This window comes from Zonotrichia leucophrys, chromosome Z (genome assembly GCF_028769735.1).
Source record: "Zonotrichia leucophrys gambelii isolate GWCS_2022_RI chromosome Z, RI_Zleu_2.0, whole genome shotgun sequence".
NCBI classification, from domain to species: Eukaryota; Metazoa; Chordata; class Aves; order Passeriformes; family Passerellidae; genus Zonotrichia; species Zonotrichia leucophrys.
This window is the reverse complement of record NC_088200.1, coordinates 56,960,192-56,978,535: the sequence shown is the minus strand read 5'-3', so window position 1 is coordinate 56,978,535 and position 18,344 is coordinate 56,960,192. Positions and strand designations below refer to the sequence as shown.

The 18,344-nt window shown below is 43.0% G+C and overlaps 1 protein-coding gene across 1 annotated transcript in view; it reads right to left on the bottom strand.

The window, feature by feature from the left end:
- The window catches only part of LOC135460121 (metalloprotease TIKI1-like), an 82,841-nt gene that overhangs the window by 14,970 nt on the left and 49,527 nt on the right, over positions 1-18,344 (bottom strand). Inside the window, exons 2-3 of the mRNA XM_064736791.1 lie at positions 11,470-11,616; positions 9,149-9,323 (exon numbers count right to left, since the gene is read on the bottom strand). Of these exons, the coding sequence (XP_064592861.1) occupies positions 9,149-9,323; positions 11,470-11,616 (322 nt within the window). The remainder of the gene's footprint in view (positions 1-9,148; positions 9,324-11,469; positions 11,617-18,344) is intronic.

The following is an 18,344-nucleotide window of genomic DNA, read 5'->3' as shown; positions in this document are numbered from 1 at the left end:
TCCAGCCACTGGGGACATCATAAAGCTGGAAGTTTATTTGGACTACAAGCACTTGAATGGACTTTTGGGGCCAGAGACTCTATGCATCACTGAAACAAATACTTTCAAGAAAGCTTCAGAGGTATGGATCTTTCAATTATTTAGAAACTTCCTGGAAATGCTTATGGTAATTATCATCTGCATTCATTCTTCATAACTTTGCCTTTAACATAAACACAGACTTCTTAAGTACACACTGGGATGCAGACTTGGGAGTAATTTCAACTCAGCTAGTACAATTATGGAAGAAAAAAGCTATACAAAGTATTTTTTATGATCCAAAGCAAAGGAAGGAAATCAGGTGATGTGATCAATTAAATTACAAATCAGTTTCCTTCATACATATGCTTTCTGTACACACTTTTCAAGAGGAAGACGCTCTTTTCAAGCATGAGTGTGATACACCCAGGTGTAGGAAGCTCACACTTATCACTTCTCCTAGAATCAGGAGGAGGAGATTTTGCACAGTTGCATTAGATAATCCAAGCAACATATGGAAAACAGAGCCACCAGATAAGTGGCTGGAATTCCAAATCTGTCATTTAAGTGTATCAAATACAAAACATGTAATACTAAATCCAGTAAATTCTTGCTTCTCACAGTATTTCCAAGTCCCGAAAAGCCAGGTACCAGAACAGAAACCAAAGGACAAAGAGCATGGTATTCTCACAAATACTGCAGGGAGAAGGAAATGACAAAGATTGAAAGGGATGAGGTGGCACCAGTGATGCTGTAAGTCAACTTAAAGAATCCCTGAATTCACATTAGGTGTAGCAGTATAAGGATGTTGCATTAAAACACTTCTGCAGGCTTGCAGGTCAAATCTCATACAAACAGCCCTCCCATGCCTTCCTGTATTTTTCAGACTGCGCACCTCCAAACAAAATCCTTACTTTGATTACCTACAAGATGAAATATTAGTGAAATACTACTCCATAAACTTTGAACCAAGGTTTTATCCTATTAAGGCCATGATGAGTGTTTGTCCACAAAACCATGATTTTGTGGAAATCTTTTATTACTACAAAGTCTTAGTGGACCATACTTCACTACTCTTGAACGAAACAGGAAAATCTGGTGGGTACAATTGCGGAACAGTGGTGTCTCTGTGCTCAAGAAAGTACATTCCCTAGACATGGAAGGGCTTAAGTCAAGTGCCTCAAACTTAAATTCACTCAGGAGGAAAAAAATATAATTTTCCATTTCTTCAAAAGTGATGTGGTTTGCTAATCAACTCACCTACATAACTTCTCAAAGTAGTAGATGTTGTGCAAGTGGCCTTGTACAACATGGCAAATACCATGGAAAAGAAGCATGCGGAGTTACAATTTGAATGAGCCAAAATGAAGGCATTTTTCTTGAGAAAGATAAGATATTAATCTACCTCTTTCTGTCGAAAATTAGGCCTCTTAAATGTAAGACGTGAGTATTTTTTACCTCGGGGATTCCCATTTTTACCCTTAGGCAAGTCAAACACCCTAACAATCCCCAAAAAGTAGTGAGAAAAAGCTTTTTCATTGATTATGAGACTGAAGTTTTGGCTAAATTAACAGAGAAGAAAAGTTTACATGCCCATATTGCTTGTTTTGTAAAAAAAAAAAAAAGTTAAGAGAAACAGTTTATATGCAGGCAGCCTTAGCTAGTGGGTATCCATTTAGTGAGAGTTTTCCTTAGGTTATGAGACAAGAAGACCCTTACAGAGGTGCTATGCTAGCAGCCAGCACTATGTTACCAGTAAGGGAAGGAATTACCAGTGTAATACCTGAGCTACACTACTCACACGCACCTCTGCCACTGAACCTGCTCCCATTACACACCACTCCTTCCTTTCCTGCAAAAAAGTTATCAAGGACTTGAAATTCCCCTAGCTCAAAAAGCACATTACATGATGAAAGTTTTCCCACCTTAGTTGCCCAGTAAAGGCAGCAATGGGCAAACCCAGCACTGATAAGAAGACTGTCAGTATCTGAGCAGAAACAGCACAGTATTTTGGCCAGGCTGATTTTGACAGCTGTTCTAATATATTAGAACAGAGGTTACTGCCTCTAATGGAGAAATGCAAAGCTTTCTTCATTTCGGTGTCAGAGATGTCAGGCGTAGTGCCCTTCATGTGAACCCTGAGGCGCTGGATGTGGGTCCTGCCTCCACACAACATTATCTTTCCCCTTCAGGGGTTGTTGTTCTAATAAACCCTGTCATTAGCATTCTGGAGACTCAAAGAGCCTGCTAAGAAAAACAGTCTCAAAGCTGCTGGGTTGTATCTGGCATTCTCAGATTGCAGAGGTGCAGGCACACCTTCAGGCACTCAGCCTTTCCTCCCATCCAAGGAAGTTAAAATGCTGCTGCATTCCAGAGACAGAAGCATGCAGGCAATCAGCAAGCCCTTTGAGCCCAGGGAGAAGTGAGGTGGCCCCACAGGATTCATTTAATCTGTTTTTTAAATATATTTTATCATTTCATTGTCTTCCTGCTCCTCCCACCAGCTTTTTTTTTACCTCTTCCAGGTTCCACAAATATTCACCCTCTTACAGACTTTTCATGAACTTACTCATTAAACATTTCAAATCTTTAACATAAGGCATAGGTAAATCTACATTACCTGTGGAGCCCATTTCTCCAATTCCAAATATACTGATGGCAGCTGCAAATTTTCCATGGTGGATTCTGAATTTCCACCAAATTTCAAAGTGATATCTCATTTCCCTGAGCAATTTTGTATTCCCATGGGAAGTTTTTGTTTGGTTTTGTTTTATGTGTATAAACACTCATAGAAGTTGGACAGACACATCCTGGACTTTTACATCATTGACTGCTTTTTACGCTCACAGCTGACAGTTCCTTTCTCCCATCTTTTTTTACTTAGAGACAAAAAATCTTGGTCTTCTTGCATAATTTCACATCTAAAGATTCCAGATGGAACAGAAAACATCAAGAAGTAGGACTGAACAGCTCTATGCAGAAACAGCACCACCTAACATCACTCAGATTCAGCACACTTGCCCCTGGAATTTTTGTTTTGTTTTGGTTTTTTTGTTGTTGTTGTGGAGGTTTCTTTTGTGGTTTTTTTGTGCTTTGTTTTGTTGGTTTTTTGTTTGTTTTTGTTTTTTTTCTTGTTGTGTTTGTTTGTTTGTTTGTTTGTTGTTTTTTCTTTTTATGACATAAGGATTGATGGAAAAGGGTTTAGACATGCCTATGTGGCACCTAAGGCTGACACAAAACTGATCTCTCACATCACAAGGATTGCCTCAAAACCTGGAGAAGCTGAAGGAAACCATTTGGTGGACTACAGCAGACTGGGATAACCATTGGTGGTAACACATTCTGTCTGGGAAAAAAAAAACAGTCAGTCCCTGGAGATTTGACTCCATACAGTGACTAATGCCAAATAAACACATTTGTTATTTCCTTTAGCAATTAGAAGAAATGGTAGCTGAAGATATCAATATGCTTTTTTTATTTGTGTTAATGGTGGCTTACCAACATCCAGTATACTTTAAAGCCTCAGAATGATGTTTTTTTCAGGAGCAAGGAAAAATAGCTCTACGAGAAAAAGGAATTTTCCAGTGTTCTCAAGATTAAGAGGACCAGCTTCTGAGGTTGTCAAATCAGCCAGCTTCTCTCACTGAAGTCAGTAATTTCTTCCATAGGGATATAAGGAATTTTTGATCCCTCTGTACTTCTTATTCATGAACTGACACTTTGGAGTTTCTCAACCATTCAAAGAGGAAGGAGAGACTAGAGGGAATTTAAAATTGGCTCCTAGAAACCTGGCTTCAGCAGAGGTCTTGTCTGTCAAAATAAAGTCAAGATCTCAAGCCATTAAGTATGCTTCCTCCTACAAAATAAAAACCCCAACACTTTTTTTTTCCCTGTCTTATTCTTCAGCTCCTGCAAGAGAAACCATAAGTAAGCTAAATTAATAAAATGGAATAAAATTACCATGCTGAAGAAAAATCCATCTAGATTTGAATCTGGTTAGGAACATCAAGGGGAACATGGAACGCCTCTACTGGCACGTCAGCAGTAAACTGTAGACTAGATAAATATAATCTAAACACCGAAGGGGCAGAAGACCTGATGACAAAGAATGTGGAAAAGGCCAAGTACTAAATGTCTCTGTTACTTTATTTAGTGGTCAAACCTACCTTCAGGAATCTCAGGTTCCCATGACTAGGGCAAAAGTCTAGAGCAAAGAAGGTTCACTAGGGGTGGAGAAGGATCAGGTTATGGAATATTCAAATAGACCAGCCCCTATAGGATACAAGTCCCTGTATGATACCTCCAGAGAAACTCTGTTAGCTTGCTTAATGTCACTAGAGGCCACTCTCAATTACCTTCAAAAGGTCATGGCAAGTGGGGAAGGTCCCTGAGGACTCAAAGAAAGCAAGGGTAACTCTTGTCTTCAAGAAGCACAGGAAGAAGGATCTGGGGAATTAAAAACTGCTCAGCAACACCTCTGCTCCTTGGGGGGGGTGGTGGGGCAGATCAGCCTGCAAATTATTTCCAAATGTGTCAGCGATAAGCACATGGTTGGGAGGGGTCAGTATGGATTTATGATGAGAGAAAGCTCGGTTCATAAAGTTCAGCAAATCAAGTTCTGCACCTGGGCAGGAATAGCTTCAGGCACCATGACAGGCTGAGCACCAGCTGGCTGAAGACTAGTTTGGCAGAAAAGGATGTGGTGTCTTGGTGGTCATCAAGCAGGACTTAAGACAGCAAGGTGTCCTTGTGGCAAAGGCAGCCAATGCCCCCCTGGGCTGTGTGAGGGGAAGTGCTGCCAGCGGATTGAGGAGGGTGATCCTTTCCTGCTCCTCAGCCCTGGTAACACACAGCTGGGTCCATCCAGTGTCTACATGGATGCTTCCCAGTACAAAAGAGATGAGGACATACTGGAGAGAGTGCTGCTAAGGGCCACAAAGATAATGAAATGATTAGAACATAATTGTGTGTAATTCTAGGAGAGACTGAGACTATTCTGTCTGGACAAGAGAAGGCTGGGGGTCCATAACTTATGCATAAATATCTCATAGGAGGTTGCAAAACAGAGCAGAACTTTTCCCAGTAGTAATGTTCCATGAAAGGACAAGAGACAATGGACAAAAAGCGATATTCAGGAAGTCCAACTTACACATAAGAAAAAGCATCTTCAGTGCTTAAACACTAGAAGAGATTACTCAGAGAGATTCTGGGATCTTCATCCTTGCCCATACTCCAGTCCTAGGAAAACTGTGTGCTCTATATGATCCTGCTCTGAGCACAGGGATGAATCAGACAATTTCCAGAGCTCTCTGCCAGTATCAACTATCCCTTGAGTCTGGGAAGGTTTAGCCAGCATGCAGCACCCTTGTAAAACTTGGACAAGTGGAAAAACTCTACACAGTACAGCAGGACAATGCAGTTCTCACTTTGTCAGTGTTCCCTTCCCAGATAAACCAGAAACCTACGGCATTACCTGGCTGGCATTACATGGAATCACATGTGCCATCACTCACATTCGCTTCGCATCCAGAGCCTGAACATGCCGCTCCAGCATGCAGTGAAATTAGAAATGCATTGGGAAGGAAGACTGCTGGTGAAAGATTATAGCTGGCTTGCTTGCAGAACTTGCTTCACAAGTTTGCCACTGGCAAAAGGGAGTAGGCCTGGCTCGTAACCCTGGTGCTGCCATACATAAAGGCCTGTCCACAGTTAAGACAAATTTTTACTGAACATAGTGGAATGCTGCTGGCATTGCCAGCCCTCTCTTCCCGGGCTTTCCTCTAATTCCCTCAAAGAGACTTACTTTGGCTTGAAACTTTCCTTGTTTGCACTCTGGCCAGAAGCAAAGTGTTTTGGATCTTTTCAGCAAAGTCTGCTGGTTTTTAGCTCTCCGCTTTGGTGCAAATTACTTCCAAACAAAAATAGTTCCAGAAATGAGCTCTGACTGTGAAGTATTTTTGACCAAATATAGGGAGAGTCTGCCTCATTGTTTTTTAAAAATGCATAAAATGTAATGAATCTAATGATCAAACTGATTATGGCCCAAATTACCACACATAATTCAATAACATAACATCTATAGTCATGCAGCTATATCAAGACCTGAAAAGGGAGAAGACTTCTTTTGCACAATGTGTTACACCTCTCTAAATCCTATCAATCCAGTTATCATATAAAATAAATCAGTATTTTCTGATTTTCCTCTGTTTAAAATAAAAATATCAAGAGTACTTAAATAACAAGAAAAGGTATATGTAATACCACAGTCACCCACAAACCACGACCTTGCTTGCATATAATTGATGATAAAAGTTGTTTTTTCAATGGTGTTTTGTTAATTAAAAGACTGAACTTTCTTTACAAAAAGCCTAGCTGTTTTTTTCACAGGGTGAAAAAAATCTGTAAAGAAAACAACTGAAAGTCTTCTCTACTGACTGGGAGACCCTTAAATATCCTGCTACCATTTTAATACAACGTTGCCCTGCAGATTATAAGCTACTGCTAGGAGATACTTTCTTCATTGGTGGTCAGAAGAGGGCAAGCCACCGCGCCATCATGATTTATTTCCATTCCTATAGCCTTTTTTTTCTGCTTCTCTTTTCCTACTACTCATTCTAACCTGCCTTGTATGAGGACTTTCCTGGAATCTTTTCACAGTAATTAACAGCAGTACAATTCCAAACAATGCTTAAAACTGATCACAAGATATTTGTTCATCTTCACTGCTTGCTGGCATAAAAATAACTCTTCCACATAATTACCTATCACATACAGCAATCTGCATAAGCAAATGGCTGAATTAGCTTGCTGGAAAACAATGAAAGACTGCATTCATAATTGCAATATGCACTCAGGAAACCTCAGAAATCTGTAAAAATTGATCTGTTTTCTGCAATATATCCTGTGATGCTAATTCTCGTTTAGATGCTTAATAAGAAACAAATGAAACAAATAAACAAATGAACAAAAGCCCACCAAAAAACCTCATGCAGTCAAACAAGGATGTAATCAAGAATTGTGCTGCTAAACGTGGGAGGCTGGCACTATCCTTTGAACAGAACTATTTGGAAGAGCAGATGAGAACAGAGTACAGACTGGTATCAAAGCCAGAGAGTGATTAGAGACAATTTCAAAATCAGTCCAAAGTCACCAGAGAAGACAGGGAAGCTGTCTGGGTTCAAAAGTATGATGGAAAAGCATGAGAAGAGCACACCGGGTTCTTGGAGATCAAGCCATGTACACATAGCCAAAGATCAAGTGTGTTCATTTAGGCACAAGGCTCCTGGGAGTGCTGCAGTATAGAAATATTGGCAATCAGGACACAGAAAAGGGAACTGGGAAAATAACAGGAAAAAGAAAAGCAAGATTCCAGCAATCCTGGGAAAGGATTTTAGTACTGCATGAATGCTGAGAACAAGAAAGCTGAGAAATTAAGAAGGACAGGGATCTGTCCTGCTCCTGCTGTGCTTCTGGGCTCTGAGGCAGTGCTGTGCACACCTGTGACATGGCAGACGGTCTGGGCAGAGGGGTAGGAACAGAAAGAAATTGATGGAAGGGGAAACAAATGACACAAAACCATCTAAAGATGTGATTTGCAGATGCTGGGATTCAGAGAGTCTGCAAGGAGGGGAAGAAGCTCTCTCCTATCAAAGGATCTTGCTCTTGGGACATGTGAGAGCAACACGCATGTCTGCTTACATGGGCTGCTCATCACTCAAGCTGTGATACACTAACCAAAGCTCAAATATCAGCAACTGGCCTCCTGACAGAAGAGTAGCTACCTGCAACAGATGCAACTTGGACCTGGGGCTGGTGCATGCTTTTGTCAGAAACGTCAGTGCAGCAGGTGCAAATGTGGTCAGAACTTCAGCAATGGAGTGCAGCAATGCCCTGGTCTTAGCCTACAGAATATACACAACCAGGGCCTGCTTCATTGCTCCTTGTCACAGCAAGTTGCACAGAGCAGTGATACTACAGGAAGACTGCAAGTTACAATCTTCACACACATCTGAACAAACATGGTCAGCCACCCTTCCTGACATCTCAGCTCTCACACATTTGGCCCTTGTAAGGGTAAATTTGTAACCACCACTCCCTGCTGCCAACACAGAAATTCTCACAGACTCTGAATACAAATGCCTTTAGTGTTTAAGTAAGTATTCTCCTTGCCTTGTCTAGATCTTTCATCCTCACTAAAGCAATATGCACTGAGACTAGAAAACCACACATGGATGCTGACACTAGTCTCAGTTTTCCCCCTTTCCCAAAGGCCATATGGCTCATGATGGAGGGGATGTGATACTTCTCTGGGAATTAGCACCTATCTTTTTTAACACTGATCCTAACATCTTCCTTTCCCTGGAGCTAGAGTAAAAGATGGGAGTCATGGCAAAACAATCGTGTTGTTCACACCCTCTACCCAGCCCTAGTCTGAAGCATGGATGCTAGCCTTATTGAGTTGAATGTGCTGCTGGATGTGCCTGTAGAGTCCTGCTGACTGCTAAGAGGCATAAAATGGTTTACCCCAGCTGAGCCTACTGTGCTGCTCCAAAATAGTACCAGACACAACTTCCTTGTGGAAGCACAGTGAAAGAGGTAAGGAGGTGCAGGAAGAAGAGAAAGGCAAAATTGTGCCTTGCTTATTCCCTTGCATTTATTGAGTCCCTTAGATTCACACAATTTGGCATATTCGTCTTTTGAACATGTCCTGAAAGGTTAATTCAAGCACTGGTGCAGTCTCAGGTATGCAGCCTTTCATCTCAGCTCCCTATTGCTCCCATCCTCTTGCATTGCCTGCCCAGACAATAAACACGCGTGTATTTTGATGACCTCCTGTGCATGCACTGCAGTTGACTCAGTATCTTTGCCTCCTCATACAACAAATATGTCTGTAATTAAGAGATATTGCAGTAAGCACATGCACTGTGAGCTCTTTGCACACTGAAGAAAAACAGTCTCCTACACTGAAAAGGTTTTCCTACTAGGGTACAACTACTGGGGAAAAGCTGAGTTCTGTGTCCGCCACAGTAAAAATACTGACCTCTCTTTAAACTGAGGAAAGCATTTGCAAAATGCTTCTGAATGACATGGGAAGGATGAGTTCAGGTTAATTGGCACCACAGTCACATACCAGCTCCAAATGCAAAGAAGAAACTCTTGTCTGGGTGCTCTTCCAGCAGGTCCTTCACCCTCCTGCCCATTCGCTCATTTCGTTTGTAGATGAGTTCCTGCCGGAAGTAGCTGTCTATTTCTTGGGCAGTAATGCGTTCATGGGCTGGAAGTGTAGCATTAATGAAATTTGGGACCTAAGGTAGAAAAAAAAGTCTTCATGAAAGGGGAATTTGCTTCAGAGGCAGCCATTATGCACAGGCATTTTTGTTCCACACAGAGTGTAGCAACTGCCTCATCCCTCAAGGCACAGGCAGTAGGACAAAACACAAAGCAAGCTAAAAAAATACTTAAACTTCTAATGATGCATGGTGCTTCATTTCTCTCAATGCATCACTTCATGAGCTAGCCAGATGGATTTTTTTTAATTGAAAGTCAACATATAAAATGAAAGTCAAAATGATAGAGCCACGTTGAAGACCCTAAACCCTGATTGTTCAGTTGAAAAAATAAGTATTTGCCCCCAACTGCCTTTAGCTACATACCTCTTTCTTAAATTGTCACAGGTATGACATAACTATAATGATAATTATGCTCTTCTAAGAGAATTTGACTGGTATCAGAGCCCTCAGGCTGCCAAAGAATAACCGTGCAATTTGAAGTAGCTAAAAAAAATATCTCTAAGCTTTAAGAGGGCCAGATTTTGTCAAGAAGGAACGCGTTACCACCTCCACTTGCCCTGTCCTGACAGTATCTTTTAAAATGCTGGCTTCCTCCCCTGGGGCAGCTGTGGCTGCACACTACCCTGACCTCTTGCCAGTGGAGAGAAAATGTGGGTCTGCTATTGTTGCAGCAATCCTGGCTTCTTGACAAGTAGCTTTAGGCATTCAGTTATGGGGATGGTTAACTAAAGGGCCTGCAAGCAGCGATTTCTGGAGAGCAGACCCACTAATAAGCCAGGTGCTTTCCCTTGCAAGGCTGCAGCAGATGCAGAGACTTTGGATTCCTCCAGAGACTATTTTACAGAATCTTTCCAAAGGGTAGTTAGCCCAGATGTAGTCATCTACTGGGCCACATGGAGTCAAATACAATTTATGGACAAGTTCTACTTCAAACATAAACTGTCAGTGTGGTACACTATCAGTATTCAGCTCTGCTGCCAAGGAGAGTGCCCTGAGGTGGAGCCCCTCACATTAAATAAAGGACAGTTTTTCCCTTGGCAACATGCTGGTCTCGGAGCTGCTCTCTCCAAGGACCTAGGGGCAATGTCTGCAGTCTGTAACATCTAAACAGGATAGTGGTGCAGCATCTGCATCCTCTTAAAATGCTGGTCTCCTCTGAGAAATGCTTTGAAACCTGTGCATGGAGTGCGTGGTGTAAAAACTAGGCAGCATTGAAGACCAGGATGCCTGCACCTGCAGGAGGGTGGGTGTGCAGGATGGGGAGGCAGCAACACACACACAAAGCTCGGCACCAGAGAAGCAGGAGTTAGTATGGCTCTGCAGCTCTGCAGTTCTGCACTGTATGCCACAGCAAAATGGTTTTTCAGCACAGAAAGCTCAGGTACCAACACCTATTCAGCACCCTAAGGACAGAGCCTGTGTTTTCACTGATGGGCACGAATTGCCAGGCAATATCTCACAAACAAGAACAGAGAGGCCTGATGTCTCAGCCTGAGGTTAGTTAATCTAACAGCCCAAATAGGCCAAATTAGTCCCTGCTGGGCATTTTCTCATGGTTTAAAGATCAGTGTTACATTCTATTGTGCTGCTTAGGAAACCATCTCCATAAACCCAAGTCTGTGAGGTCTCAGAAGGTCTCTTTTCCTTCACATTCAGTCTAAATCTATCTTTTCTTTGTTTCACTCCATTCTTTCCATTGGGCCTTGTCCACAGCACACAATCATACTAATAGGGAACATTAAAAAGCTTGTAACTCGCCCAGCCTTACAAAAGTGTCCAATCCACGAGTGCATTTCTCTGTTCTTACTCACACAAGAGAGCCTGCTGCTGCTTTCTGTTGGCATTAGGTTTGCTCATACCTAAACTAGCTTAATACCACAGGATCCTTAAGAAAGTAAATTATTAACTCACAGAGCTTTGATGCTAAAGCGAACATGGCACTCATCCAAAAGGGAAAGCCAGGTGCACCTTTGCTGCTTGGGTGCAGGAGAGGGGTTGAGGTGGTGCAAACGCCTGGAACAGAAGGCTCAGGAAAGCAGATGTGCCAGGGAGCCAGAAACATACCCCAGCCAGAAAGGAGTGAGAGACGAGCACACTTGTTACAGGGGTTAGCACTACAGGGAGATGTGTGTAGCACAAGGGCTGCAGCGGCAAGACTCACTTGAGAAGTGTCATGGTTGAAGATGATGGAGCTGAGGTCCCCACAGTTGTAATGCTTGATAAGGTCTTCTGTCGTATAGGGGATCTGGAAACTGCCTGCTCGGAGGCTCTCCTGCTGCAAGAGAGTCTGATTCAAAGCAAAGACCACCTGAGGGAGGGGGAGAAGGGAGGAAAAGACAGAGTTCCTGGTAAGTTCTCTTTTCATCCCATAAGAAGGTCACAGACACACAGCCACTGGCTGAAGGCTCTCTGAAGCTGCTCCTGCTCTGAGCCTGCCAGTCTAGACATCACCAATCCAAGCCTCCTACAGCCCCACAGCTACTCACACCTTGGATCCTGGCTGCTCAGGGGGAATGGACTCACCACTCAATGGGGTTTTGCCTGTGACTTGATGAATACAAATGAATGCAAATTAATACAAATGCTACAAATGGGCAGGCAGAAGCAGGGGCAACCTTGCTCCCTTAGATGACAGCTTGCCTGACCACCACAGAGCCCCAGGGCTCCTATCCTCATATGTCCTCAGTCACCTTCCTAAACAAAGCATGGCTTCTCCTTGTTTGCCCTTCCTTCTCATTTGCAAGAACAGTCACAGGCTGTTGTTTCCTGCTTTGTGTCTCCTCTCAGACACCACACCTATTTCAGGAAGGAATGGCTCCCTGGAGCAGGCCAGGAAAGAGTGGTGGCTGCTGGGGGACATGGGAAGCTGCTCTCCCTGCAGCTGCTCAGCACTCAGTCTCTCCCAGCTGACTGCCTCCCCAGGCAGGGTGCTGACAGCATTCCCTCCTCCTCAGCCTTCTCCCGGGAATGCAAACATTCAAGGAAAACTATCTGGCTGCCCAGGGACCTCTCTGTTGCCCATAAAGAGAGAAGATCAGACAAGATCACTCTCCAGATGTGGCTGCCTCCCCACCTCCAGCACAGCAGGGCTCTCCCAAGGTGGTGGCCTCAGGGCCTGACCCAGACACTGGCAGCTGATCCAAGCTTCCCCTGCCGTGGACACTGCACAGCCCATGAGGGTGGCAGCCACTAAAAGGGGACAAGAGAGCACTTTGGACCAACAGGTGTCTCTGAAGCCAAAGAGATGCAAAATCTCTGTACCTCCAGCCACTGCAGACAGCAGCCACCAAGCTCCAGAGAGGCAGGAAGCCAAGGAAAGACTTGGGGTGGAGGTCCCCAGGCTGAACATGGGAGGCCTGTGGGCACCTTTGGTGAGGCATGGAGCTGCATACTCTCCTGTGCAAGAACCAGGCCTCTGTCACCACCTGGCAAGTAAAACACTACCATCTCTTGCGAGTACATCTCTTCATGCTTACACTCAGGCTACACTGGTTTTCATACCAAAACTGGACAACTGTAACAAGTTTTCTGACTACCTACTGCTCTGTTATTTTTATTTTTAAAGGAAGTAAGCTCAGATATACTGCTTTGAATTTTTTCAAAAATTACTCATGAGAGTGTTATTTTGTAAGCTCTGTAAGCTCTCTGTGTAATTAACTCCTCCTGGACATTTGCCTCAAACACCATCAAAGGCACTCTAGAACTGAACGTATTTGCCAACACTATGAAACTCACACATGAGTAAGCGTACTCACTGTACTGAGACTTTGTGAACCAAATTTTGGGATTACAGAGCAGATGTAGAAACAAACAGGTGCAACTTCCGCACCACAATCATCTGTCTTCTACAGAAAGGTGCAAATTCCATCAGACTTGAAATCATGCTGTCCCCACTACAGCTAGATTTACCTCTTTGGATCCAAACCACTGTGTATGTAACCCAATATGAAAGCACAAAACAGAGCATTAATTCTGGGAGGGTGAATAGCAACATTCACTCACATCTCATTTGTGTAAAAAGGGAAAGAATTCACTTTATTGGTACAAACTGCACTCAACTAAAATAATAACTCTGTGTAGATGCTTGGGTAAGTTACATATAACTAAGCAGTGCCTATCTTGCAAAGGACCTCTGTTATATTTTAAAGTAAATTGAACAAAACCAAATTGAAACCACTTTACATTTGAACAAAGGTTTGCATGCAGGCTAGAGTTTATCAGACTCCAAAGTCATTATTTTCCATTTGTTTGGCTTCAGAGAACTCTTGGTGGATGCTGATGACCAGACAACATTCACTGAGAGACAAGACAAATCCATCCTGAAAATATGGGACTTCTACAGCCATGACTGCTAGGTCATGCCAGGAAAATGTCACGTGTACAACCAGTCATGTACATGACTGGCCTGTTTTTAAGAAATTGGATACCACCTGCTTGATTATTTACCATTAAAGCAGTATGGCCTTTTTCAGACTTCGAAACAATGACCAGACAGTCCCTGTCCAGACAGCAATCAGGAAATGCAGCAGCCTCCTGAGCTGGTCAGGTAGCACTGCCTCAATGTAGACTAAGCACATCAAAGAGGCTTTGCAATCTTTACTGTTTGATTTTCATCCAAACACAAATCAGTAGAGGGTAACTTGCCTCTGGGGAGAAAACACCAGCCTACTGGGTGAGACGTGAGAAAAAGGACAATCTTGCTCTCTCTGTTGTATCCCTGCAGCTTGTACTCCTGCTATCACTTGCTCTGCATGCTACCCTCAGGTCCAAACAGACCTCTTCCCTTCTCCCTTGCAATGTGCTTCAGGTGAAATAGATCGTCTTGCCTCCAAACAGACTGGGCCTGCACTGCAGCAGCCAGGCCAAGCCATACAGGCATCTTCCTTCCTGTGAGCACACAGTAGGCTGCAAAGAGCTACATAAATCTGCCCCAAAAACACAGCATAAATTTCAGTTATGACCTACAGTTATGAGGATGACTGCACAAATAGTCACAGGAACAGAGGCAACTCACGCCCTCGTCCTCCATATCTCTAATGTTATTGCTGACATGATAAACAACTGCCCCAGTGAGGCAGCTCTGGCAGCTCTATGGCCTTTGCTAAGAGTCCACCTTTCTGGTCGGGGGTGTGAGAGTTGATACTGGACGTATGAAGAAATTTCAGGACGGCAGCAGCTGAAGGGCTTGTCTGCCCAAATAGGAAAGCACAAAGGACCTTTTACAATGAGATTGTTCATGTTTCATCTCAAAGAACAAAGTGTCCCAGCGCACTGCTCAAGACCCCTACATCCCATCCTAACCACAACTGCCTGGGATGCCATGACTGTATTGGTGGTTTGAGTAGCGGTCCATCAGCTGCTTTTGTTCTTTTGTCATGGAGGATTATTGCTGTTCCCTGACAGCTCAGACTTCCCCGCAAACATATTTCCCCAGTTAGACCACCTGCATCCTATCACTGTACATAGTACATGAGAGGAGGTTCGCACAAGAACCACCTGAAGTCCCCCACATAGAGAGTAGACCTCCACCTTGGCGCTGTGAGGGACAGGGGTGGTCTCTGCTCCTTTCAGTGCAGCAGCAGCAGCTCATGTCCTTCTGCACCAGAAGCAAGAAAATCAAGACACAACAAAGAGGCAGAAATCAAGAGAGCATCAATGTCCTTAACAATCAGCCCTCCCTAATGAGTTACAGAAATTCATGCATCAGGCTTTGCACAGCTGGAGTACAGGAAATTCTGTTGTCAAAAATACTCTCCACATCAGCTGGTCTGAACAGAACGGTGGCATCTTCTGGAGGGGGGATGATGGCACACCTACTGAACAGCTACACAGGTTTACAATTTGCCATCAGTGTAAGGGTACAGCCTCTCAAAGCAAGTAGATAGTTCCTCTCAATTCCTCTATCACTCCTACCTTCTTGGGGGAATTGAAAGTCCTCAGCAGAAAGAGAGGGCCAGAGGTAGGATCTGTTTGCGATATCAGAGGTTGCTTAAAGCTCTGCCCTAGTGAGAAGGTTATCTCCAGTAAACAGTAATGGATAAACTTTGTCAGGGTCTCAAAAAAAGGTCAAGATTCCTGAACCTACTGTTCTTGAAGGATTTAATTTACTGAGATGGGTCTTGCTCAGAAGTTGATAACTCATTATCTGCCATTACTTCTCAAAGAAAACATTAGACTGGGTGCAAAGTTAAAGAAGACCACAGCCATCAAACTCTGCAAACCGGACATAAGTCTTGTTTACCAGGTGTGAAAAACTGAAGAAAGTCAACAGAGCAGAAGCAGGTACCACATCAGCAGCTGGTCTGAAATTGCTATATTTGCTAGGCAAAAATTTTGCTTACCTTCTAAAATCCTCATCCAATCCTGCAGTCCTTTTATTGCTAGTAATTCCAAGCAGTTAAGAAAACAGCAAATATGGAAAGGTTAAAAAGAAATTTTTGTTTTTTCTTAGAAATTAAACCTAAGAATTTGGGTAGATCTGAGCTCCTCCAGTAGGTGGTACAAAAAGTATTCTTCTGTTTTGCAAATATCTCTTGCATTACACTATTTTACTATTTTCAAGATCTTTCCTGTTTTGGAATGCACAGAAATCACTCTACATTCATCCTCCTTGCAAGACTATTCTTCCTCATTTCACACACCCTCTTGAGCAACTCCATCCTACTCTGCTCCATTAAGTGTATTCATACTAGCATCAAAGCATCTTCTGAAAAGATGCATTTGGAGAACAAAAGTAACAAGTTTATTAGAAAGGGATTTTTTTATCTCCCACCTCCCATTTTCACTGCGATCCCTGTTTTCCCCCTTTTTGTACCGTGGAAAAAATCGATTAAGCTCTCCAGTATACATATTGCTGCAAACCTCATTCTCCTCCTGGAGATTTCTTCAGCTGTCAGGAGACACTTGTCCCCTTTGCTAGCATTGTTGGAGCGGCCTGCTAGGCTAAGGGGGTGGGGAAAGGGGAGTTAGAGCCTGGCAGATGCCTTTTTTGTCAAAGACAAAAGACCCCCTGCCATCCTCTCCACTTTTCAGTACTTTCATCCACATTGGATCAAAGTGCTACTCTGCATATGAAAGGAACCTGGCATTATTCGCCTCAAATTAGCCTATCGCTATCCCGCTAGCCTCCAAGCCTTCCCAACAAAAGCACTCACATCTGTTCCATCATTTGCCTCATCTTCGGGGTTTTTTTTCTTTCTGCTCTCAGTTTTTGAGGGCCATTCAACCCCTTGAATTATAGTCTGGGGAGCATCTTCCTTGCTCTGGGATCGCTCAGCCGGACAATTTGCTTTTAATTGTCTTAAGGAATCATGGGCTGCTTTTGGGTCCTTCCCAGAGACAAACTGCATCCATTACAGCTTCCATTCAGCCTCTTCGGCCAATTCTTTGCCTTTTTCTCCTCCTTCTCAAAAGCACATTTCTCTGCTTGCTCTTCACCTGGAGGAGACCATTGCTTCTCTGGGCCAATGAACACTATTGCCCCAAATCAAACCAGACCTTAAATCAAAAGCATCATGACTAAAAAGTCAATAATCCTCCTTTGTCATGGTAATGATCCAGGAGGCCAAGTGTTGAGAAGAAAGCAGGATTTCTTGCTCCAGTGTGATGCAGCTCTTTAGAAGTCTGGTGAGCCTTCAACAGACAGTTGGGACTGGCAATGCCAGTGCCTCAAAGCCTGAACCCACCTACCATGAGGAACTCCTGCACACGCAGGAGGGAGAAGCCTGATTTTGGCATGGGCTGAAAATGGCAAAAGGACGTTTAACCCACCATCTGCAGCCTTCAGAGCTGTCTAAGTCACTTTCAGAACTGTTGCTTTAGTAATGAAGAGAGTAAAATGAGGCAAATTCTCAAACTTGAATCACTTCTGTGAGAAAGACTGGATTAAAGCCATTAGCAGAGAGAGGTGGTATGAGGGACCTGTCCAGCAGACAAGAGACAAACAGTAGAAGTCAATGAAATAAAAGGAAATGGAAACTACTTTAGGATACATATGAGTTACACATTTCCCATGGGTTTCATAGTATTCATATTTGGGTTTTTTTCAAAGACAGCATTGCAAATAGAGGAAGCACCTTTTCTGTAGCAGGATCATCCAAGTCACTTAGATGACATGCAGTTTGCCTCAAGACAGACAAAAAAATGCAGACACAGGTAAAGGGAGTGAAGAATTTGATCTGTCTCTGCTGACAATAAACTCACACTAACACATCTTTTGCCAAATTTTTGCAGTGTGTCTTACCAGGACCAAACAGAAGACACTGAAAGTTTTAAGTTGTTGTCTGGAATTTAAATAGGAATACACAAACCAACCCTTTTTCAATGAGGACCTATAAAAAACAAGGCTTTAGAAGCAATTAATGAATTTTTCCTTCTCTTCTTATTGCAGAAGGATGGTTGATAATGTTGAATCATAGGAACTACTTACAGCACTGCTGGAAGAACTGCAACACATTAATAGACTGCACTAATACATAGCCTTTTGTCTGAGTAATTTACAGTGATTTACAGTGCAAAATGTAAGTTTTATGTTTCCACGGACTGCAGCAGAAATAAATGCCCCACAATGTGCTGAATGTGGAATAAGACCAGCAATAGAGTAGATTGTTCCCGTTTCTCAGGATGGCTTGCAATTTACACCTGGATACCTCCAAGACCTCGCAGGAACTTGCTCCCACTTTCTATAGGGTTAATTATGTGACTATGAACCTGCAGCTGCACTCATCCTGAGAAATCTCCATCTAAGCTTATTGGGATTCCTCCCTGTTCTGCAGGAATCTCCCAAGCTTTCATTCCATAGTGCATAGGAAGTGAATTCTTCGTATAGTGTAGAAAATCCTTGAACTGGTGATCCATATTTGCACATTATTGGAGAAAGATTAAACTTTTTTTTTTAAATTCCATCTTTGTTAAAGATTTTGTAAATATTACCAAAGTTCGTTTCTAAAACCTTCACATATCAAATCTCCATCAGATACATTTTTACTTCAAGAAACAGACTAGCCCTTTGTCTAATTTCAGGTTTCTGCAGTCCTG